This window comes from Antedon mediterranea, chromosome 7, assembly GCF_964355755.1.
Source record: "Antedon mediterranea chromosome 7, ecAntMedi1.1, whole genome shotgun sequence".
Classification (NCBI taxonomy): domain Eukaryota; kingdom Metazoa; phylum Echinodermata; class Crinoidea; order Comatulida; family Antedonidae; genus Antedon; species Antedon mediterranea.
In genome coordinates, this window is record NC_092676.1 from 4,013,920 (window position 1) to 4,039,788 (window position 25,869).

The 25,869-nt window shown below is 31.9% G+C and overlaps 1 protein-coding gene across 10 annotated transcripts in view; it reads left to right on the forward strand.

Moving 5' to 3' along the window:
- Window positions 1-18,353, forward strand: part of LOC140055266 (phosphatidylinositol-binding clathrin assembly protein LAP-like) — a 57,105-nt gene extending 38,752 nt beyond the window's left edge. For 2 of the 10 annotated variants that reach the window (XM_072100561.1, XM_072100563.1), the window contains 8 exons: window positions 978-1,070; window positions 2,844-2,912; window positions 4,059-4,221; window positions 6,600-6,715; window positions 10,150-10,181; window positions 14,262-14,330; window positions 14,994-15,077; window positions 15,835-18,353. In XM_072100561.1, coding sequence (XP_071956662.1) covers window positions 978-1,070; window positions 2,844-2,912; window positions 4,059-4,221; window positions 6,600-6,715; window positions 10,150-10,181; window positions 14,262-14,330; window positions 14,994-15,077; window positions 15,835-15,846 — 638 coding nt within the window. In that variant the 3' untranslated portion in view covers window positions 15,847-18,353. The remainder of the gene's footprint in view (window positions 1-977; window positions 1,071-2,843; window positions 2,913-4,058; window positions 4,222-6,599; window positions 6,716-10,149; window positions 10,182-14,261; window positions 14,331-14,993; window positions 15,078-15,834) is intronic. The other 8 variants (XM_072100565.1, XM_072100566.1, XM_072100560.1 and 5 more) reach the window with 7 other exon arrangements.
- The last annotated feature ends 7,516 nt before the right edge of the window (window positions 18,354-25,869 follow it).

The window sequence follows — 25,869 nt, forward strand, 5'->3', positions numbered from 1 at the left end:
CAGCGGTTGAAGATAAATAAAATTTAAATATAATTGTTTGGATATCTTCAATATTCTGTACACAAAATGTCATGCAAATATTTTTTGATTTCTATGCACAACTTTATGGAGAACACCAATATTAGTGAGTTCTACTAGGCCCAATTTTAACTTCTCAAACCACCCAAACTGGATAGCTGAAAAGCCTAATTTCACCATAGGCACTCCAGAATTCCTCTGGATATCTGAACGTACTTTATTTTTTTCAAACCTAGCTTTAACTTATTGACAACCTAACCCCTACAATTCTCTACCTGCCTGGGACACACAGATCATGTTTTTTTTTTAATGAGGGTGATCCATCCATTTTGTCTAATAGAAGCACAATCATGCAAGGGGATCTGAAATAAATACAGACTCTTTTTTTAACACCTTACACAAAGTTTAGATATGAATATGTAGCATGGTGGTAATTGTCTATCAACTGTTCAAATGATAACCCATGTTAAGACTTTGTTGTATTTATTTACCATATTTTCCCTACAATTTCAGTTATTTATGTAAATATGTGTTTGTATAAATATACAGTATCTAATTTTAATCGAAAGTTTAATTATATTTTTTTTTTAATGAATTACTGTATACTTTAATATATTTTTATCCCGTACACACTGTATAATCATGAAAATATACATATTTTATTTATTAGATTATTATTATATATTTAAATAATGATTTAATTCCTCTTAAGCTCTGTCTATACTATCAAACTAGTTTGACAAAAAAAGTGTGATGTGCCCAAATATGGTAGTGATATGCTCAAATATGGTAGTGATATGACATCATCATGTCCATATATGGGCACATCATATTTTTTTGTCGCATAGTTTGATAGTGTAGACACAACTTAATGCTAATTAACAAAGGTGCTAATTTTTCACAGGCTGCTATACAATATTTAATAAGAAGAAATATTACTTTGTCATTATAATTTTCAGGCATGCTGCCACCAACTAACTCTCCTTCACCTTCAACCAATAGCCTCATCGATCCAGGCTTAACAGCTTATAGTGCTAGGCCAATTCAAACAGGTAATAAAGGTTGCACGCTGCAAATAGCTTTTAAAAGTCTAGCTTTTTTAACAATTTATCACTTTGTATTTAGACTAACATAACAATTTGGTACTAATCAATACTAATGTTTTATAAAGCCTAGTTTCTTTAAAGTCAATATGCTGCTGATAAAATGTTCCGTTGAATTTATCGACATATGCAGAACAGTATCATGATTTCTTAAGCGGGAAATTGAGTTTTTTTAAATCCACAAAATGGTCTCATCTTATTTTTCTCATCCCACCCCCTTCATCTCATCCCAAGAGATTTTTAATATATTTAATGAGGTTGATCCATCTAGCAATTGATGATCATTATACAATTCGGTTCATTTTGATAACCCCCTGTGTATAAATGCACGCATAAGTAAAAATTTGTGTAACGAACAAACTTCAAAATGTCTCTGTTAAAGATCCAACATATTTCGTCTGTCTCCAACATCAGGATTTTAAAAATTACAATTAAATTGATATTGACAAATTAACGGAAAATTTAGTCCTGCCAATGCCATGTGCCAGTGAACTTATTGATTTTAAGTAAAACAGGCTTAAGTTTCTATTTAAACTCAAATAATTCAAATCAAATTTAATAACAATAATACAGGTAGGTATTTGAGTTATCAAATCATTGCTTAGTTCAGAATTGTCTCATTGCTCTTAATTTGTAATATAGTTTGTAACAAATAATAATAGAAACACAAAATACATGAATCGACCATAATACGCATGACATGATGACCATTTGGCTGATGGCAAGGAACGGGAATGCGTTGATACATTTCGGCAGGTATTGTTATATCTCCCAGAAATGTTAAGGACAGTGTTTAAATTCTGGTACCCTCTGGAATTTCCCCTGGGATGACAATGTGTGTGACACCCTGGTACCTTGGAATTTACCATGGGATGACAGTGTGTGTGACACCCTGGTACCTTGGAATTTACCCTGGGATGATAGTGTGCGTGACACCCTGGTACCTTGAAATTTCCTCTGGGATGACAGTGTGCGTGACACCCTGGTACCTTGGAATTTCCTCTGGAATGACAGTGTGCGTGACACCCTGGTACCTTGAAATTTCCCCTGGGATGACAGTGTGCGTGACACCCTGGTACCTTGGAATTTCCCCTGGGATGATAGTGTGCGTGACACCCTGGTACCTTGGAATTTACCCTGGGATGACAGTGTGCGTGACACCCTGGTACCTTGGAATTTACCCTGGGATAACAGTGTGCGTGACACCCTGGTACCTTGGAATTTCCTCTGGAATGACAGTGTGCGTGACACCCTGGTACCTTGAAATTTCCCCTGGGATGATAGTGTGCGTGACACCCTGGTACCTTGGAATTTCCCCTGGAATGACAGTGTGCAAGGCACCCTGGAATGCCCGTGGCATCACCCCTGGCATCTTGTGTTTCTACTATTTTTGTTATAATATAGAATGCTTAGGAATCTGTAGAACCAAACCCTCACGTCAATAACTGTATATATTAACATAATATTTTTATGTACAAAATAATTCCAAGAAAAAACATTTCTAAACGTCAACTTCCAATTAGTTATAATGAAATAACTACTGAAGTAAACACCAAATTACTGCAGTAATCATTTCATTATAATTGATAAGAAATTAACCTACAAACCAGCATGAGTATCCAACATTTTTCAGATGACCTTTGACCCCAAGTAAGTGTCGTATGCTTGTTATTGTTTTGTATCACTGTGCATTTTTTCCTTCATTTTGCCATTCATTGTTAGGGGTCATGCAAACTCAAGTAGGGGCTAACTTTGATCAAGCCTTTGGTACGGCATCTACCAAAACGTCAGGTAGGTTCATGCAATGGGTATTAATACCCAAAGAAGGGGTGCAATCTAGAAGTAGTGGTACAATCTAGAATTAGGATACTAACTTGAAGAACGGATATAGCAAAGGGGAAAAGGTCATTCCGAAATTCTAGAAACAGATCGAAGCCCTGCCCTTTTGTTTCATAATAGTTCATATTATTTATTAATACAAATTTTTCATTCACTAACATTTTTTTTTTTAATTCAAGTTCAACTTTAAAATGAGATATTTTTTTTTTTAAAGCAATTCAAAGAACGGGTCATTCTAAACAAAAAATTATTACTTAAACTAATGATGTTACTGTATTGCCAAACAATTGCATTTTACTTTAAAGGCCAAAACTCGAGTTGCAAAAGCTGATTGATTTTGATCTTTTTTGTCACATTTTATTGTTTATTTTATGTGTGACATGAGTGACAAATAAAGTATTTACACAAATGTATCATTTCTTACATTGAATCCAATACAAATTTTAATTTCTGCCATGTTGTCTTATATTTTGTTGAATTTTAACAATTGTTAATAACATTTTTAATTCATTTAGTGTTTATTAGAGATTATTTACAATAATGTACTATGCATGTGCTGCCCTCTCTTGTTTGATTTATCCAAGGTAAGCCTGTGTGAGGGCAGTATAATTGTCAAAACCTTCTAACCATTTCAAGATCTTGTCTCATGTTTAATTTCCCAGGCATGCAAAATCATTACATTATGATTATCTTTAATCCTCTATCTCAAATTTACTATGTATGTGCTGCCCTCTCTTGTTTGATTTACCCAAGTTAAGCCTGTGTGAGGGCAGTATAATTGTCAAAACCTTCTAACCATTTCAAGATCTTGTCTCGTGTTTAATTTCCCAGGCATGCAAAATCAATTTACGTTGTGTATTAGAGATAATAGTATATGATTATCTTTAATCCTCCTTGTCTCAATCTAATGTACTATGTATGTGCTGCCCTCTCTTGTTATTGTTTCCAAGATAAACCTGTTTGCTTGCAGTTTAAAGTTTAATATATGAATATTATTACTATTATTACGAACACTTTGTTTTAATAAGTAGAATGCTGTCAGAAAACTAATATAATAATTAACAAAATAAAAAATGATTTCATATTGATAAATTTCAGGCGGAGCTGAATTACTCGGAGAGGTTATGCAGCCGATGAACAAGAGAATAGAACCAACACCCCCCGCAGAAAATCTTGTTTCAAATGGAACAAGCAAGGATATTGATAGCACATTGGCACATCTAGCCACTAATCTAAATATGAAAGGAGGAACACCGAAAAAGTAATTATATATGACCTTTGACTCTTAATTTCAAATTCAGATATTTACTTACCTCTTAGAAATGTGTGTATACTCTACACTTATTTTTGTTTTATTTCAACAATATTTTACAAGGGTGGTCCAAAGCTGATCATTAGGGACCCTCACAAAAAACAATATGACAAGAAATAAACATATAACAATTCTCACTGATTGTAAACAATTAAATTAAAATTAGAATTTATAAAGATAAACAAAATCAAATAATGCACAAAAAAATTTGAATTTAAAAAAATGTAAAATTAGAAATAAAATAAAATAAATATGTATTGTATGTATGTATATTATAACTTCTCTTCCCCATCTTCTCCCACACCCCCTCCTCATCCTATCCAAGCAATCTCACTGTACTTTGTGTCTACAAGGACTTAATATTATAACTTCTCTTCCCCATCTTCTCCCACACCCCCTCCTCATCCTATCCAAGCAATCTCACTGTACTTTGTGTCTATAAGGACTTAATATTATAACTTCTCTTCCCCATCTTCTCCCACACCCCCTCCTCATCCTATCCAAGCAATCTCACTGTACTTTGTGTCTACAAGGACTTAATATTATAACTTCTCTTCCCCATCTTCTCCCACACCCCCTCCTCATCCTATCCAAGCAATCTCACTGTACTTTGTGTCTACAAGGACTTAATATTATAACTTCTCTTCCCCATCTTCTCCCACACCCCCTCCTCATCCTATCCAAGCAATCTCACTGTACTTTGTGTCTACAAGGACTTAATATTATAACTTCTCTTCCCCATCTTCTCCCACACCCCCTCCTCATCCTATCCAAGCAATCTCACTGTACTTTGTGTCTACAAGGACTTAATATTATAACTTCTCTTCCCCATCTTCTCCCACACCCCCTCCTCATCCTATCCAAGCAATCTCACTGTACTTTGTGTCTACAAGGACTTAATATTATAACTTCTCTTCCCCATCTTCTCCCACACCCCCTCCTCATCCTATCCAAGCAATCTCACTGTACTTTGTGTCTACAAGGACTTAATATTATAACTTCTCTTCCCCATCTTCTCCCACACCCCCTCCTCATCCTATCCAAGCAATCTCACTGTACTTTGTGTCTACAAGGACTTAATATTATAACTTCTCTTCCCCATCTTCTCCCACACCCCCTCCTCATCCTATCCAAGCAATCTCACTGTACTTTGTGTCTACAAGGACTTAATATTATAACTTCTCTTCCCCATCTTCTCCCACACCCCCTCCTCATCCTATCCAAGCAATCTCACTGTACTTTGTGTCTACAAGGACTTAATATTATAACTTCTCTTCCCCATCTTCTCCCACACCCCCTCCTCATCCTATCCAAGCAATCTCACTGTACTTTGTGTCTATAAGGACTTAATATTATAACTTCCCTTCCCCATCTTCTCCCACACCCCCTCCTCATCCTATCCAAGCAATCTCACTGTACTTTGTGTCTACAAGGACTTATGCTATATTTCTTTCTATCTATCCAATGTTAGTTTCATTATGACGCATGACTTATTTCACGGAAAACATAAAGAATTACTAATAATGAATATTTTAGTGGTAATCGTTTCTCAACGTTGATAAGAAATTGAGAATTGAGATTGACAATTAAAGTTTGTACATACAGATTTAAATCTGATTGGTTATTTGGTTGCTGGACAAAATGGTAGACAGTTGATTGGTTGGCTTAATAATAGGCAGTTGATTGGCTGGTAGCTTGAAACAAGTAAAAGATAGTTGATTGAAAGATGGACAAAATTTAAATAGACAATTGATTGGTTGAATAAGGTGTAAAGAGCCAAATAGAGGACAAAACTTAAGAGAGTTTATTGGCTAGTTGTTCAAAAAAGTTATAGATGAAAGATAGACGCATGGTTGACAAAATTAATGATGTTTGATTGGTTGGCAAAATTAAAGATGTTTCATTGGCTGGTTCATTGTAATCATTTCTATCTATGTTTTAAAAAAAAATAAAACATCATGTCCTAATTTATTTAAAGATATAATGTCCCCCTAAAAATATAATTTTTTAACATATTTTGTAGAATATTATTATTATTTTAATGTCACATATTAGTTATTCACTTTGACCAAAAATTGGATCATAAACAAAATGTATTTACCAGAAAAAATTTAATTTAATGCAAAAAATAGTCAAATGGTTTTTGGTTGAATTTAACTGTTTGTTTTGTCATTTTATAAGTGAAAACATTATTTTTTGAGTTCTTTTTCCCAATTGAAGTGATTAACTTAATTAAAACTACAAAATAACCTATTCAAAGTCTGAATTGATTAATCTTCATTTTTCATGCTTTTGGGGGACAATAAATGTTTACTGATAATTTTCAGAGCCGATCACCAATGGACCAAAAACCCTTCCAAGAATATGAAGACAGGTGGCGCTAATTGGGCCCCACAACAGACAACGTCAACAACGACATGGCCACAAGGACAACAATATATGGTAAGATATAAATAAAAAGAAAACATCATTTCATATTTAATACCCGATTCACTCTAAAAATCTAGTAAAATATCATCTTAAGCTCTGTCTACACTATCAAACTAGTTTGACAAAAAAAGTGTAATGTGCTCAAATATGGTAGTGATGCTTAAAGGACAACTTTCCCGAGGACCATATTTTAACAACGTATTAGGGATGTACATATGATTTCAGAACCATCGCGAATTAAGGATATTGCTGAACGCGCTCGCCGTACAGCCGTCGCCGTAAATTGCTGTGACGTCACAGGTGCATTGCAAAATTTACGTAATGATTTTTCAGGCAAAGTCTGTACGGCGAGCGTGTGCGGCGATATCCTTAATCTCGTGATTTTTCTGAAATCATATGTACTTCCCTAATACGTTGTAAAAATATGGTCCTCGGTAAAGTTGTCCTTTAAATATGGTAGTGATATGACATCATCATGTCCATATATGGATTTTTTGTGACATCAATTTTGATAGTGTGGACAGGACTTAAGTTCTGAGTCAAGAAACAGAACCCTCAATGAAAACTCCAATTTATATATTTTTATGTAATTTTATGGTATAAATTTACAGAAATTTGTAACTTTTAAACTTGTATAAATATTTATCTAACAAAATGTAATCACAAATTAAGTAATTGATATAATTAAAAATAAATAAATAAACTCAACTTAATATCAGGCCAAACTTAGTCTATACAGACGAGGTGTATTAAATCACAAGTCTACAGTAGTTCTAGTAATAATAATAAATACTTTATTTTAACACGCAAATGCTTGTATCACCACAAAGGTGTTCTTGTACAAAGACCTGATCTACTTTAATACATTACTAAATGTAAAAATAACAAAAGAGAAAATAAAATAAACTGAAACCTTAATTATTTATCCTAGGAATACAAAATAAAATTACACCAATAATCTTTTAAAATTATCGAAAAATAATGATTTGGGTTAAAATTATTTTTCTTTTAAATGTATACAAATGTATCTGGCTATTTTCACTTATAATTCAGAATTTTTTGGTCTTCTTTATCTAAGTGAGATTTAATTAAAAAAAAAAAAGTAATATACTAGAATATTAGAATTGAACGTCAGTTTTACAAATCTATCAACTATGATTGTTTTCAAAGGTAATTGAATTCTACTGTAGAATCATATAATCGGTTATACAGATAGATTTTAATTATTAACATGTTCGATTATCTAGCATGCCAGATTCAGTACTTGATAGAAAACGTACAACTAGCGACAATGAATATTTTAGTACTACTGTTAAGCGTTTTACAGCATTTATGAAAGTCAATGTTCTAAGATTGGCGATTAATGTTTTGTATCTGTACATACTGTATTGAATTGTTATTGGTTGGTTGGTTGTCCGACAAAATCGTAAACAGTTGATTGGTTGACAAAAGTATGAAGAGCTAATTGTGTGACAAAGTTAAAGACAGTTGATTGGCCGATTGAAACACAAAATCATAGACTGTTGATTGGTTGATAACATTGTAGACAGTTGATTGGCTAAATAGACAAGGCAGTTAATTTTGAAACAAGTGAAAGATAGAGAGTTGATTGGCTGGTTGATTGAAACAAGTCAAAGAAAGTTGATTGGCTGTAATTATACACAGTCGACAAACATCATGTACTATTGAATTGTTAATATGTTTTTTCAAGATGTTGTTTTCTTCCTATTTTCAATGCTTATCACAGGAGGTACAGTAATATTATGGTTTGAAAACTAATTTACTCTTTAATCTAGTGTGTGACAATGTTTGTAGATAATTTGGGAGAATATGAAGATAGGGGAGTCCATTTATTATATAACCGCATCATTAGGTCCATCATCAAGCATTTTGGTCATGTCATATCGTTAATGACATTTTTATTGTCATTAATATAATGACAGTGTCATTTATATCATCATCAGTATTGTCATCATCCTTACCATCATTGTTGCCGTCATCATCACCATCATTGTCATCACCAACATCACGATCATCATCGTTATCATCACCATCACCATCGTCTTTATCACCATCACCATCGTCTTTATCGTCGCCTTTGTCATCTTAATCATCATCACCATTATCATCATCTTCAGCATCATCATCATTGTCATTATCATCAAATATCATCATTGACATTGTTTTGCATTGTCATCATCTTATTAATATTATCACCAATATTGTCATTGTTCTCCAATATATTTCCATCATCTTATTAATATTATCACCTATATTAGATGAGTGGAAATAGACTTTTCAGTCAAACAAATTGCAACAGTTTGTTTTTTTGCTGAAATATGCTCAACTATATGTAGATATTATCATATCCAAAATCTACCCTGATCTGCCCATTATAAATTACCTAATTTGCATAAAATCAAAATGGCTGCCATTTTACAACTTTGATCCCAATTATCTCTTAAACCATAAAGAATTTGGTGTAAGAATGTATTGAACACAAATATAAACATGACCCCAAAGATTCAGAATAATATATTTGATTTGTCTTTGGGGTCAAGGTCAAAGGTCATTCCAGTATGGCCTCTAAAATATGCTAATTATCTCTTAATCCATTAGGTATTTTGAATAAGAATGTATAAGTACAAATATAAATGTGACCCTAAATATTTAAAATAATGTATTTGATCAATATTGTCAGTATCAATTGTAAACAGCATGGTTCATAGCCATTTTGTCTCAATAAGCATGTTATATTTGATGGTTCTAAAATAAACGTGTAAATATTATAATTTTTACATTACACAAAAATTAGAAATTATGTAAAATAATGTTCAGTGAAATTCTAAGTAGGATTTAATTATGAACATTATTACCATATTTGGCTAATTACAAATGCTAATATTATCTTTTTTGGATAACCCGTATCGCCGTAATTATATAAAAACACTATACCATTTGAATAAACTTAGTATATCCCACAAGGCCCCACCACAGAAGAAAGCTGAAAACATTATTGGATGCAACTAATTACAGTAGTCAAATACATGATTGCTAAACAAAAAAATAAATTATATATTATTTCTTAATTTGTAGCAACATACTAGAAATTTTATGTACAACTTGCACCATTTGTTTTTATTTATTTATTTTTATTTTAATTCAAATTATCACACAGGCACAAAAATAGAAAAACATAAAATAAACCATGACATTAAACTTAGCACTTAGCAACAAATTATATATATTTGTATGTACAGTACTATAAACTCTTTACAACTGCATGTTTCAATATTATTATTTTTCTTTATGTTCTTCTTGTAATTTAGTATACCTTACATCTGTTATCCATCACTATGTATAAACATATGTTAGTTATTTTTTGTAAAATTCTGCATGAGTTCCACTTACAAGTAAACCTGTTTTATTTACCTTTGACATTCTTAAAGGAGGGAATCCAGTCTCAGCCACCCAAGCTGGTAAGTAGACACACATATGCACACTATTCATACGGACCTCTTACTCATCTTCGGGTTTTGAAAAATTATAATGTTTCGTTTTTCGGCATGCATGATGTACGAGATTTATTAGTTTTGATAACGTCACGGTGAAGAATTCATATTAATGGAATCAGATAGAATAGAAAACATCACATCATCATCAATGTATTTACTGTAGTTTAATCATGACAACTGGTTGGGTATTGTAGTTGGTTTATAATTAATTCACTATACTGGCTTTGGTATAGCACTCTATCCAATAAAGTATAACATACTGGTAACATACTGAACTCCTATCTCATAATGGGTAACATACTGAACTCCTATCTCATAATGGGTAACATACTGAACTCCTATCTCATATTAGGGTGACATACTGAACTCCTATCTCATATTAGGGGTAACATACTGAACTCCTATCTCATAAAGGGTAACATACTGAACTCCTATCTCATATTAGGGGTAACATACTGAACTCTTATCTCATAAAGTATAACATATTGAACTCCTATCTCATAAAGTGTAACATACTGAACTCCTATCTCATAAAGGGTAACATTAACCGCTTAAAATAATCTTTGTAACATCACCTATTTAGGAGATAATTTCCCATTAAAATGAACTAGAAGCGATATGTGTGCTAACATGACGGCCGTATTAAGGGTAAACTTTTGTTTGGTCCTGGAGTTGTCATATTAATACAGGTTGTACTGTATGAACATTTAATATACTTTATAACAGTGTGATCAATGATTATTAATAATATTAACATGTTTCATAATGGTGTTGAATATGAATTTACAAAAAACATATTGATAACATTAGTTTTAGTCATCTTATAATATATTCTAATATCATATAAAAAATACATAATATTTTAGCCTATAATTATTTTAATATGTTTTATTTGTAATACGCTTCCATTGAGATCAGTGCTACTAAATCAACAAAGACATTTAGTATATGTTATATATGTATGTGACCCCTTCATTCAGAGATGATATCATGGTGACCTCTGCCCCCATCCAAAAAAACCCCTCTATTACTGAATAGTGTTCTATTCTCTATAGTTTAATGCAGGCTTTTTATTGGCTTACATATCAAATTAATAGCAGAAAATATTTTAAACCTTCATTACATTTACTAAATATATATTTCTTCCCGTCGTCTTGTGCGGTTAAGGACTGTAAACTGTAGGTCAAATCTACACAAAAATGCTTGTGTACACTTTAAAGAACTTAGTACATCTTTCGAGACGAGTAGGGGGTCACCCCGGTGTACTAGTTCGCACTCAGCCACTGTGAGTAGGCTACCCAGTGTACTAGTACATCACAGCCACTGTGAGTAGGCTACTGGTCCCTCTAGGAGAACAGTCCTTGATTAAAGAGGTCACTTAGAGGTCACACAGTATAAAGAAGAAACAAAAACTGATTTTAATAACAAAATGTTAAAAATCAAACAATATATCAGTATACCATATCTATACAACTGTTTATGGTTCTAGATTTGTATTTCCAGTACTTTGTTCTTGATGTTTCTATTAAAGAAACTAGACCTGCAATTTTTGACGTTTTCTAAAAATAATATATAACTATTATTTTTAAAAACATTAAACCAGGTCATTTCTTTTCTTAAATGTGCGTTCTACGGTTAATTGTGATAGAAAGAGAAAAACAATGCACTACCTATAAGTAGCTCGGGTCGTAAGTTCTCTTGTGTAGACGTGTAGGCCTAGCTTAGTTAGGCTTAGTTTTGTAGGCCTAGCTGGTAAAGAGCGGTAATGTACGAACATTGCTCGCTAGCTATAGGCCTAGCCTGACGTCCAGTTGCTAAATTAATTGTCTTTCCTTTTTTGGCAGAGAATTCGATAAAATAAATTGGAGAAGACCTGATATTTTTGCTGATAATTTACGGTTCTTTTATTTGGCTATTTTTCACGCGATCGGTTGAAGTGGGTACATACATCACAATATGAAAATATCAATCCGTGCGCAATGCATGTTGGGATTTATAACCGGCCGCTAAAATGATTAGAATCGACTTATTTTCACATTTTTAACCGTTTAAAGATGAAGAAATATCGCAATAGGTCCATATAATATATGTGTGTAGTGTGTAACCTTAAATTAGGTCAAAGAGACATAGGGCTAGTGTCTTTAATTACAGTCTGGAGAATCTAATTTTCAAATTTACGTTGTTTTATTTTGATCAAATAAACTACTAGACTTTGTTTGAAATTTAAAGTTCAGATCTTGATGTGGCTTGCTTTGATTGCTATCACAGCAACGGATGTGTATCATATCGCTAAAAGCAACTATAAATAATTTATGCAGCTACCAGGAAAGTGTTTGTTAATTCATATTAATCAAAGTACTGCAATGAAGATACTGTTAGGATAATAATTATGAATTATGATATGTTAAGATAAACAATGGAATAATTATAATAATTCAAAAGCCTTCGTTCGTTATTGAATAAACTCTGTTGAGAATTAACGATTAAGAAAAGTTTGTCAATACCAATAACAAAACTAAATTAAACAATATTTATATTATTAAAATTCTTATTTTTACCCAACCGACTTGTGTAAATGTAAAATGCAATTTAGGCTACAATTTTTTTGTACTGTATTTAAAGATGTGTTGTCCCTGAAAAATATGAAAAATAACGATTTAAAATATCAGACTTTTTTTAGGCCATTTTACAAATTACAGTTTTAATGAAGTTATTCAATTCCATTTAAAACAAAACAAAAACAGACTATATTTTTAAAGATATTATCATTAAAAGGTTTTGTTGAATCAAATCTTCCAAACATTATTAAATCAACTTTAGAAAGTTTCATTACAAATGATAACGTGTCAGAAATCTTGTAGTTAGTTAGGAATGTAATAACATAATAGAGTAAAAAAAGCCTAAATAATAATCATAAAGTATAGGTTTAGGCCTAAAAGCTATTTCTACTAGGATGTAACGCAAGAATGTGAGTGAGTTGACCAATCACAAGCGACAGTTAGGATGATCCATCGCGTCGTGATTGGTCAAATTACATATGTTGTGCTCACGTCCCTGCGTTCCATCCAAGTAGGAACCAAGTGTATGATATTAATATTAATAATAATTCAAAATTATTGTTCAATTTTGCATTAAGGGTTTTATTTTAGGATTTTAGCATATCACTTTTAAACCTTTTTGTATTTGCAACAATTTCTATTTTTTCCTTGTGTTTTTTAACTTCTAGTACATTGTATGGTATATTGTATCAACTGCACATATATTAAATTGTGTGTTTATTTTTGTGCTATAATTATGATTTTTTTTTAATATAATTTATTTTTCTTTTTTTTTTTAATTTCTTTTCTAATGGTCTTTTAAGAATGTTTATAAGTGTTTAGTTGTCAAATATTTAAATTTCTTTGATGTGACAGGGATGGGTGGGTGAAAACATTCTAAAATAGTATTATTTGTGTGCCTCTCTTGTTGAGAAATGGATTCTTTGCAGCTGTGCAAACTACTTTAATTATTACCTCTAGTGCATGGAAGGAATGGACCTATTCTCATTCCTCAGCAATATCTGCACATATTGTGTATAAATAATAATAATCATTTTTTCAGTTATTGTGTGTGATCATATTAATTTTATATCGAATATAATAATTTGTTAAGCCTTGAAAATAATCCTTTTTTTTTACTGTACTTTTAATCTTTCCTTTGTAATATTGAATATAAATAAATTGATGTTAATATTAGTTCAAAGATGATTTTAGTGAAATATTCAAGCATATTCAATTGCTTGTTTTTTACATTTTGTAGATGAAAATCCAGTACTGAATAAGATAAGGCAATATGATATAATGATAATATTACTAAAAATTATTTTTAAATTAATATTTTAATGTTTACTAAACCATTTAACATCATGTAAAATAAAATTACAAGTCATCTACCACAAAAACTACTTTATATTCTACTAGTGCTTCTATTGTTACAATTACTTTCAGTTTGTTTTTTAATCAAAATTAGTTTACTCGTATTTGGTACGTTCCATTGTTGTTGCAGGGAGGTCAGCCAGCTGATTGGAGATCAGGAGCTTTTTCTGGACAGTTTGTGGCACCTAATCAACAAATGGTATGTCTCCTAAATAATTTCTAAATTCACAGTTTTGTAGATATAACAAAATAATAATAATTAATATATATCTTATTTCCTATATTCCTTTTGTTATGTAAACGTATTTGTACAATAAAGTTAAAATGATTCAAAAGCCTCCCTTCGTTTGTTATTGAATAAAGTTTGACAATACCAATCAATTCAACATAACAAAATAGATAAATTTATACAAATAGTGTTCATGATTTTAAAGTTATGTTGACACAAATATTTGTCCTGCACTGCCCCGCATTGAGTGCATTACAATGATGTGCCATTTTGTAGAAAGTTGCGGGACATTGCATGAAATACATGCCCAAACATCAATATTTACGCCTGCATTTATATTCCTGAATTGTGCAATAATACGCACCATGGTTGCAGCCGTGCATGTTATTGTGGGAAATGACACGCATTTCACGACTAGTTCATGACATGTGGTATAATAATTTGTGCATACTTTACGCTGGTTTTTTAGGTAATAGGTTGCCCATGACCATGTGACCTATAGGGTACTATTTGTGACAATGTAACATTATATGGCACAACATTGAATGTAAAACAGTGTGGGCGAAAATGTGTGATAGTGAATCAGGACCTAACTAATCACTATAACAAGTGTTGATTACTTCATTATTTTAGGGAATGAGAACAGGTATGGCATACAATGCAGCAGGAGCACAGCAAATACATAGACCACCAACACAGCAAAATACAGATCCATTTGTAAGTACGGAAGTCACCCACAGAGCACTACATAAGTAAGCGCCACAGTCCAGTAAGCGCCGCAGTCCAGTAAGCTCTGCAGTCCAGAAAGCTCTGCAGTCCAGTAAGCGCTGCAGTCTAGTAAACGCCACAGTCTAGTAAGCGCCGCAGTCTAGTAAGCGCCACAGTCTAGTAAGCGCCACAGTCCAGTAAGCGGCACAGTCCAGTAAGCGCCTCAGTTCAGTAAGCGCCGCAGTCCAGTAAGCGACGCAGTCCAGTAAGCACCACAGTTCAGTAATCGCAACAGTCCAGTAAGCGCCACAGTTCAGTAAGCACAACAGTCCAGTAAGCGCCACAGTGCAGTACGCACCACACAAGTAAGCAGTCATGCCAGTAAGCACCGCAGTCTTGTAAACGCCATAGTCTAGTAAGCGCCGCAGTCCAGTAAGCGCCTCAGTTCAGTAAGCGCCGCAGTTCAGTAATCGCAACAGTCCAATAAGCGCCACAGTTCAGAAAGCGCAACAGTCCAGTACGCACCACACAAGTAAGCGCCACAGTCCACAAAGTGCCACCGTCCAGTAAGCTCCTCAGTCTAGTAAACTCCGCAGTCCAGTAAGGCACAACAAATTCAAAGCTTATTAAAATTGACAATTTTATTTTTTCTTAAGCAATTATTTACTAATTATTATATGCTGTAGATTTGTATAAAATCTTTGATTCAATTTTGATGAAGTGAGAAATAAATTTATTTCTACTATAATTTTTTTTATATTTGCAGGGAAGTCTGTGAAGCTAACTGTGATAAATAAAGATATATATATATATATATATACACAAGTTAGCTCTTTTAAGAACTAGACATATTCATCTGAAAAAGAAGAAAATATAAAGATATTTAATCATTGCGACATTCAAAATATCAGAAATATCATAATTTACAGGATGTAGCAAAATGGTTTTTAGTTAATAATATTTGTTACCAATGAATTATAAAAATTGTAATTGTCACCCAAAATCATTGTTTTCCTGACACATTTTCAGGGGAGGAAATATATCTTGAAACAACATATATTAAATCATTTTATAAAGATAGAGTTACAATTAATTTAATGTGAACAATTAAAATTGTAATTGAGTTGTTTAAATATCTGAGAGAAATCCTCCTTTTGTCGATCATGCTAGTAATTCTGTAGAAAGTGAGTTTATATTTTTTATCTGGAGATGTGAATTACATTGTATATTATATAATTTTGTTATATAAAATGTTGGTTTATAGATCAACAAATTATTCGTGTGTTTATACTATGATGCTAACACGATACATTGTGAAATGGAAATATGAATACATGTAACAAATATGTATTTCATAATAAATGAAAGAGTAAAACTAAAACATAAATGCATTTATTTAATTAATTTGTTTTTCATATTAAAATGAAATTAAAATTAAAGAGATACATACATTTGATAAATTTGTATTTCATAACAAATGAAATATAGTATAATTACAATATTAAAGGGACAACGTTAGGATCCAAGAAAGTGTCCCTTTAATTTGGGGTGTCCCCTAAATAGGGGTGTCCCAAAGAAGGGGTTCATACTTTATGTATATACATTAAATCATATAAGGAATAGCCAACGTCTCTCATACAGTTGTTATTTTTTTGTTATGGTCATAGTATAAACACATTTTAGGAATTAAATTTTCATTTTTTTTAAAGTAATTCCGAAAATCTTTATTTTATTTATTTCTGATTCTTCATATTTCTTGTTTAATTGCTGCCATTGTTTTTAAAACATGAACCAAATACTTTGCCACCTGCAATACTGACCACATGTGCTCAATATGACCCCAAGTGACCCCATATTAATTAGTAAATTCAGTAACTGATTCATAATTGCAGAATAATTAACAGTTTTTTGTAACGAGCAATAGACGGGTTACAAACAATTATTTGTTTATGAAACTTATATATAAAGAAAATTATCAATTTTTCCTTTGGTCCTATATTTTTATTTTTGTTATTATATGTTTTTGTTTATTATAATAATATATAATTATAAATGTATAATATTACTGTACTAAGACTATAAACATGTTTAGTATAATAGTATTGCATGCTATGTTGAACTCTATCCGTGTTTATATACAAGTATGTGTACCACTTATACAATAGACTATATGTTCAAACATTGTTGTTATGCCTTCATTTTTTGTAGACATATGGCTACTGATTTATCTGAATAAGACAATTGAACAGACTAGGTGTTTTTATAGACCTGGTTCACGCTAGAAATTTGTATGGAGTCATGATTCACACTAGAGAGTTGTTATCGGGAGCTAACTAATCGTGTCAGTCTGTGTAAGAAATTATCGATCTTATAGGGCGATCTCAATTTTCATGCTTGGTTCCCACTCGAGGCGCAACACAAGGACGTAACGCAACGTAAGTGATTTGACCAATCACAAGCGATGGATTATTCGAACTGTCGATTGGTTAACTCGCTTGCTGTGTGCCTCTAGTGTAAACCAATAGTCGACTAATCAGAATCTGGTTGTTATTATTGGAAACCGATTTTGATCAGCCCTAGTATGTATTGCAAATCAGGGTTACCGGTAAAATGACTTCAGTAATTTTATGCGTGTGAAGAGGGGATTTGATTTATGCCTGTGATTGGTGACCGGGTGTAAACAGAGCCTTGACAGTATGTTTAGCATAATTTACATTAAAGTGCGCAATATGTATTGCGAAAACTGTATAATTCACTCACTCTTTTCTCAATCAGAGTTAAATACAATCTTACAGATTGACTTGTCATTATATCAGATATCGCCCTGAGACCTAGCAAAGTTATATCGGAGTTATAATCGGATATCCCGTAAGTGGTCACCTGCCGTACGCGGCCAGTTTTTCCGGTCCCGAGGGTGGTCGCTTACGGAATGTTCAACTGTATAGGCCTTATATTGTTATTGTCCAATTTTTTAAACGAATATTACATTTTGTTTGACGAAATTTGGCAATTAAACATTTTAGGTAGGCCTCTTTGGAAGGAAAAAAACGATAATATAATAGTACTATATGCACATAATATTAAGGTATCATTGTCTTATGGAGTCATATAAGCAATTATGTCAACAAACAAAAAAAAATTAAATTAAAAAATTAAATTATGCCATAATATTGTTATATATAAAAAATTCCATCTACTATAGTATAGCAATTTTCGAAAAATTGACATGCAATAAATGTCGACCCATTTTGACATTGCAGTGACGTGACATGCGCAGAATCGTATACGATTTCGACCTTTTTCTGTTTTTAGAAAAAGTCTGGAAAGTATGGAAATTACATGCATTTATAGAAATATTAGAGCATATTAAATGAAATTAAAAAACGCAATGTTTTGGGTGATTTTTTTGGTTACTATGACTCTAAGATGATGATAACGCAACATATGCGCATATATAGTAATATTATTGCATAATTATTGAATTTTAAAGAGTCGATATTTTGGCTATTTTTTAAAAAATCCCTGTACTATAGTACACGGAAATTTTCGAAAAATGACAAAATTTCGACGCTTTTATTTGTTGACATACCTACAGTTAGTATGACTCTATAAAGATGATGATAACGCAATATAATATGTGCATATGGCAACATTATTGCATAATAATTTAATTTCAAATAATCGATGTTTTGGCCATTTTTGAAAAAAGCCCTGTTTTCGAAAAATTACCAAATTTGGACCCTTTTATTTGTTGACATAACTAGTTACTATGACTCTATAAGATGATAACGCAATATTAGTCCAGTAAAGATAAGTCAAAAATAGGGTGAACCTAGAACAAATTGCAACAGAATTTGTTTTTGTTTTGTCTGGTAAATATGGTTCAAATGAATATCATATCCAAAGTTTACCAAAATCGGACATCGGGAAGTGGGTTAATTAGCATAAATTCAAAATGGCCGCCATTTGCTATTTTGAAGCCTCATATCTCTCTAACGGTTGGATTTAGACCACCTAAGTGCATTACGAGTAGATATAAATGTGATATTAAACATTCTAATTAGCATATTTAAATTTCCATATGACGTACTTATGACGTCATATGGTAGTTGTGACGTCATATATTATGTTATAACTGTTTAAATGACATTATACTATTCGAACAATTTAGGGACTGCAAGAAAACATGTTTCTTGACATTCTCCTTGTTAAAATGAACATTATTTCCAAAGTTTACCAAAATCGGACGTCAGGAAGTGGGTTAATTAGCATACATTCAAAATGGCCGCTATTTATCATACCATTTTGAAGCTCCATATCTCCTTAACGCTTGGTTTTAGACCACCTAAGTGCATTGAGAGTAGATATAAATGTGATATTAAACTTTATAATTAGCATATTTAAATTGCCATATAACGTACCTATGATGTCATAAGACATATGACGTCATGTATTTTGTCACAATAATGCTCAATTGGCATTATTCTAAGGGGAAAATATAGAAACCGAAAGGAAAAAATGATTTTAATCTCATGAAAATAGTAGAACATTTACCACATCCAGGTTAAGATCATGGGTATCAGAAGTTATTCGGCCACCCTTCACAACATGCAATAGAACATTCCAGTTAATTTTCTGCAACTGCAACTTTTTATAACTGCATATATATCTCATATATCTCATATATAATATTTAAAGAAATAGGATTCTTAATTAAGTAATGAGTCTGGGATTTAATAATTCGACCCCATCCTAAATATGGAGTTGGATCACAGTAAGTTTCCAATCCAAAGTACATACATAGAAAATGTAATGTTGGCGCCGTCAAAATACTTCCACCATACATGTAGGCACAGCAAGTCTACTTCATTGGCTTTTCTGATGTCTTTTTAAATTTTGGACCAAACAGTTCTTGCTTAGAATAGAATGCATCCCCCTGTTTCTTTGCAAGTGCAGAGCATTACAAAGATGTTGCAAATTTGCTCCTTAAGATGTTTTCTTTAAGTACCAATTATTCCACTATTTTTTGCTTCTTCTGTCTTAAAACGCAATCGCTTTTTTTAATTATGGCAAAGTAAGATATTTAATAGATCCCCATCTGCATTCAAAGTTTCTATTCCATTTTTCTGACATTTTTTGTCAAGGAAGTTGAATACTGTCTTGTCGAAAAATAAAATACTGTAATTAGTAGTGGCAAGTTTGAAAATTACTGTATTACCTTAACAACCCCTTTTTGGATTCCGTTGATGTGTATCTTTTAACTGATGGTTCTTCATCCTAGTTAACACTAGGATGAAGTGTCCTTGTTATATGCTCATTGAATCTTGGAAACAGCATTCAAAAGATAAACATTATATAAAACATCATAAACAGTTGTTGTCTCATAAATGATCGACACCAAACAGATGCAATGAAATAGCAAATTTGAAAGAGCAGAATGGAGATGCTGACTATACAGAAAACTACAGTATGACATTTATCATTTTCATTTCAATTGAGATGAGTTTGTGGGAATGATGGGTTTGAATAGCCTGACCCACAATCAATCGCCTCATTACAATATTTTTTTTATTCCTTTACCAATTTAAAGAGATAAAGTTCTAAAAGATGTAGTTTTAGAAAACACAAAACAAGATGTGCGCTTGAGTACAAATCAGTTTCGGAAATACAGTTGATGATCACCTTTCATACGGTTCTGTAGAATATCTATTTTCATAAGATTTTGTAAATGGAAACTTAATGATAAATTTCAATGGTTTTTACATATATATCTACTCGTAATGCACATAGGCTGTCTAAACCCAACCGCTAAGTAGATACAGGGCTTCAAAATGGTATTTTGAATTTATGCTATTATTGACCCTCTTGAAGTCTGATTTTGGTGAACTTAGGATATCATGTTCATTTCAACAGGAAATTGTTAGAAAATTGTTTTCCTGCAGTTTCTACATTTTTTAGCATGGGATAATGCCATTTAAGCAGTTATAACATAATATATGACGTCACAACTACCTTATGACGTCATATTTACGTCATATGGTAATTTAAATGTGCTAATTGGGAAGTTTAATGTCACATTTATATCTACTCGCAATGCACTTTGGTGGTCTAAAACCACCATTAAGGAGATATAGGGCTTCAAAATGATATAGTAAATAGCGGCCATTTTTAATTTATGCTAATTAACACACTTCTTGACGTCCGATTTTGGTCAACTTTGGAAATTATGTTCATTTCAACAAGGAGAATGTTAGGAAACTTGTTTTTCTGCAGTTTCTAAATTGTTCGCATAGTATAATGTCATTTAAGCATTTATAACATAATTTATGACGTCACAACTACCATATGACGTCATAGGTACGTCCTATGGAAATTTAAATATGCCAGTTAGAATGTTTAATATCACATTTATATCTACTCGTAATGCATATAGGTGGTCTAAATCCAACCGTTAAGGAGATATGGGGCTTTAAAATAGCAAATGGCGGCCATTTTGAATTTATGCTAATTAACCCACTTCCCGATGTCCGATTTTGGTAAACTTTGGATATGATGTTCATGTTCACCATATCAACCAAATAAAATAAAAAAAAATTCTGTTGCAATTTGTTCTAGGTTCAACCATATTTTTACTGGACTATATATGCATATATGGCAATAGTATGGCATAATAATTGAATTTTAAATACAGTAGTCGATATTTTGGCCTGTACTAGTACAGGAATTTTTTCAGAAAATGGCAAAATTTCGAACCCTTTTAGTTTTCGACAAAAGTGTGTATTATGGCTCTATAAGTTGTTGCAAATAAATTTTTTTTTTCTCTCTTTGGTTTGGTGTGTGCCTCTCTTCATATACATATACATAAGTAAATAAGGGTTAGTACACTACCAGTGTCTAACTAATACTCCTGATATATTCCCATTATATTCATTTTCTCATTTAGAATGTTCAATTCTTGCAAACATTCTTAAACAATTACGTTACCTTCAATTATTAGAATATTGTTATGTGTTATGATATGGACTTTGTTCTGAAATAAAAGTGAATTGATTTGAATTGCATTTAGCCTTTGTTCTAAAAAACCTTAGATAATAATCAATAGTACAATAGTCAATTCACATTCATTACTGTTTATCTTAAATCTATATATGTAATTGCTTATTCGAACAAAACAATTAAATATTAATATCAACTACTAACCAAAGTCATACACCTGGTGAACTGATTTATCTAAATTATTTAAAACTCTTTTGCAACAATACTAAAAGAAACAATATTATGTCAAACGTTGAGATGACTTTGGGAGATAAAGTTTACTACGCACATCACGGTACTGAATTGCGTAAGAAGATGTTTGTCTTTAAAGTGGTAATAATATTGGTGGAGTTATCGTTTTCTAGTTGTGCTGATGTTGGTTCAAATTCTGGTATGATTCGTTCTTTTAATATTTATCATTTGTAATAGATATTATAATATAGTAGGGCATTATAATAATTCATGACCTTTTCTGAATTTGAGGCTAGGTCTAACCATCCTTATTTTACAATATTTATTATTCTATAATGTTTTATTGAAAATGAAATGAAAATATTTTTTCGAACTAAATATTTTAGCTTTATTATATACGGTACTGTGATCAAATTCTTTAGTTAATGTTGTCAATAGTTTACCTTTTAATGAACAAATAGTAAAATTTTAATTTCATGAGTTTTTTTTCCATTTGTTCATAAATTAATATTTTGCACTAATTTGTTCACCTTTTGATGTATCCACACACTTAAGACCGGTTCACACTGAGCATTTTACACGCGCGTCAAGCGTCAAACCGAAACGATTCGCGACTAAACTTGAAAAAGTTGCCCATGTTGGGGAGCAACAACTGAAAATATAACATACACTATATACCGCATATATAAGCTGTCTGCGAGCTCATCTATATATAAATTTACGTAAGGGCAAAATTCGGTAAATCGCGCCTTACTTTTAGAATTTTTACTCGATGGTATATAAAGTTGGTTCGTACTTTCGGTACTGATTTTAACAGCCTGATGTAACCCTGTTTACTAATTAAATTAAGTTAGATAATTAGTTATTGACGATTAAAACGAATTTAGGTTCAACAATTTGCCCCAAATAGGGGTGTTTTCCGATCGTGGTATACACTGTCTAATGGATGTCTATCTTGAAAAATACCCGCCACAAAAATGCGAGGAGGCTTCGCATTTTCCTATCTCCTCCTACGATAATTGTTTTTAATAGCTGAAAACCGGTTGAACAGCTCGAGTACAGTATCATAATGTTGAAGACAGGCCGATTTTCTCAAAAAAATACTATTTTGATAGAATTAATATACGTTTATGCAAATGTATTGATTTGAAATGAATGGAACATTCCAATCTCTGTTCCACAAGTGTCTATTCCCTCAGGCGTCGTAAAGGCAAGTACTGTACACTCATAACAGAAATTCGATCCATTTTTTTTTTCAATCTGTGCTGCAGAGGTTGGATATAGATATTTTTTAACGGATAATGAGCTAGCGTTTTCAGTCGCCGTATATTATGTACAAATCTTTATTATTGCAGTTAAACCACCCACGTGACAGCATCACCCTTCCCCCACTGGCATGAGTAGCGTTGTAAAGCCAGTAGAGGATAGGCCTACGGTGCATCACATGCCCTAAACGCAGAACAACTTTGGTGGGTAGGGTTAGGAACCAACTTAAGTATGAATTGGCTCTAAGAAACAATTGAAACCCATTAGGCCTACTAATTAAGTTGAGTTAGATAATTTAATATTTATTACTCGAATTTATGATTTGCCACGAATAGGTGTGGTTTTCACAAATTGTTTTACATTATATAAACATATTATACACGTAGTAGTGATGTATCGTTACATGTACTATACTATTTCAATCGACTAGGACGGTGATAGTTTCAACAAAGTATTACATCGCAATGTTTTACTGTGTTTAGTGGTATATTATTTGTAAAACATGAAAACAATTAATATTTCGTTACTACATGGATAAAGAATATATTTAAAAATTGTTCCTCTTTGCACCCATCCTCTTTCCCATCCCTCAACCCTAATGTTACATACAAAACACAAATTAAGTTTGTTTAAATTTGACTTAAACAATTGGTCTCATTTTGTGACAAGTTTCTCTTTCGGAAGTAATTCCAAGGGTGCTAATTTTAGTTCAGTACATAAATCACAGTGTTTATTTATTCGTTCCTGTAAACGACATGTATTATTGTCCTGCGGTACGTACATTTGAAATCGCCAGTTTTTTAACGCTGAAATTATTATGTATTCGAGAACCATCTGTGGGCACGACCTAGATGGTACGCGAGCGAAGCGAGCGTACCATCTAGTTTCATAAATTTGTCAAAACACATTAAAGTATTATTGTATTTCCCAGAATATATAACATTTTATCGTTATTGTTATTGGTGCAGAATATTTCCCACACATCTAACTCATTATGCTAAATTAAATCTTGTGTTTTTATTTGTTCTTCTCTTATACATTACAATGCATCTCAACTGAATATAAAGTGAGATATGTCCTCTATGTTACCACATTTCCATAATGTAGATAATTTTCCTCGGTCCATTTTCTTAATAATTTAAAGGTATATCAAGTTTTCAAGTTCAAGTTCAAGTTTATTGTTTCACACAATACAATACAATAGAACAGTAACATAAATTAATAAAAACAATTGTGTGAGGAGGACGCATTAAGCCAAGGCTTTAAGTTTGGTCCTCCAGATAATTAACGTAGCAGATGTACGGGTGAGACGGGTGGGTCTGTCTATTACGGGAAATAAATTAGCTGAATATATACAATTTAAAAAATCTGATGTTAGTGTATGGGAACTGAATTTAAGCAAATCAATATTAAAATCTCCACAAGCATAAAAACTTTTTTTTCTGTGTTGATTACTTCAAATAATAGTGATATGTTTTCATTAAAAGTTTTTATGGATTTTTCTGGTGGTCGGTATATTACTGAGAAAATATAATTTTTTGGTTTTAATTCTATTTCAATGCAGATATTTTCAGCTTCATTATTAATTAAAGAACTCAAATCATCTCTCATTCTAAAATTAATATCATCCATAATATAAAGACAGACGCCACCACCTTTCTTATCTACTCTATCACAATAAATTAATGTATAACCAGGAATGTTATATAAAGTATGTACAGTATTTGAACTAAACCAGGTCTCAGTGAAACATAATATATTAAATTTGTGATTAAGAGTTTCAAGATATTCAGTTATTTCAGTAAAGTTTTTTACCAGGCTACGTGAATTAAAATGAATAAAACTAAAATTGTTATTAATATTTTCAATTGAACTATTAAAGTTATCGCTGAGATGATATCTACATGTAGAAGGAATGGATGTATTTACGTCAAAAGGGTTAATACTTAATGAATTTAGATGATCAAAATCAACAAATTGGTTTACGTGAAATTGTTTTATTTCATGTAAAAACTCATCATCATTGAGTATATGATTAAACGGAAGTAGAGAAATATTACATGACGTACAGTATTATTATTATTATTATTATTCACTTTTATTTCAAATATCAAAAAATTGACCAAAATTACAACTCGTGGCTAAGAGCCAAATTGCGTGTAAAATACATGTCATATCAAAAATATAAATATATATAAAAAAAATGAAAAAAAAAAACAACAAAGAAGGGGAGAGCAGTCGCAAGCGAGCAGGGGAGAAAATTAAGAATTTAGTAATTTGATGAAGTAGGGTATAGGGCTATTGGTAA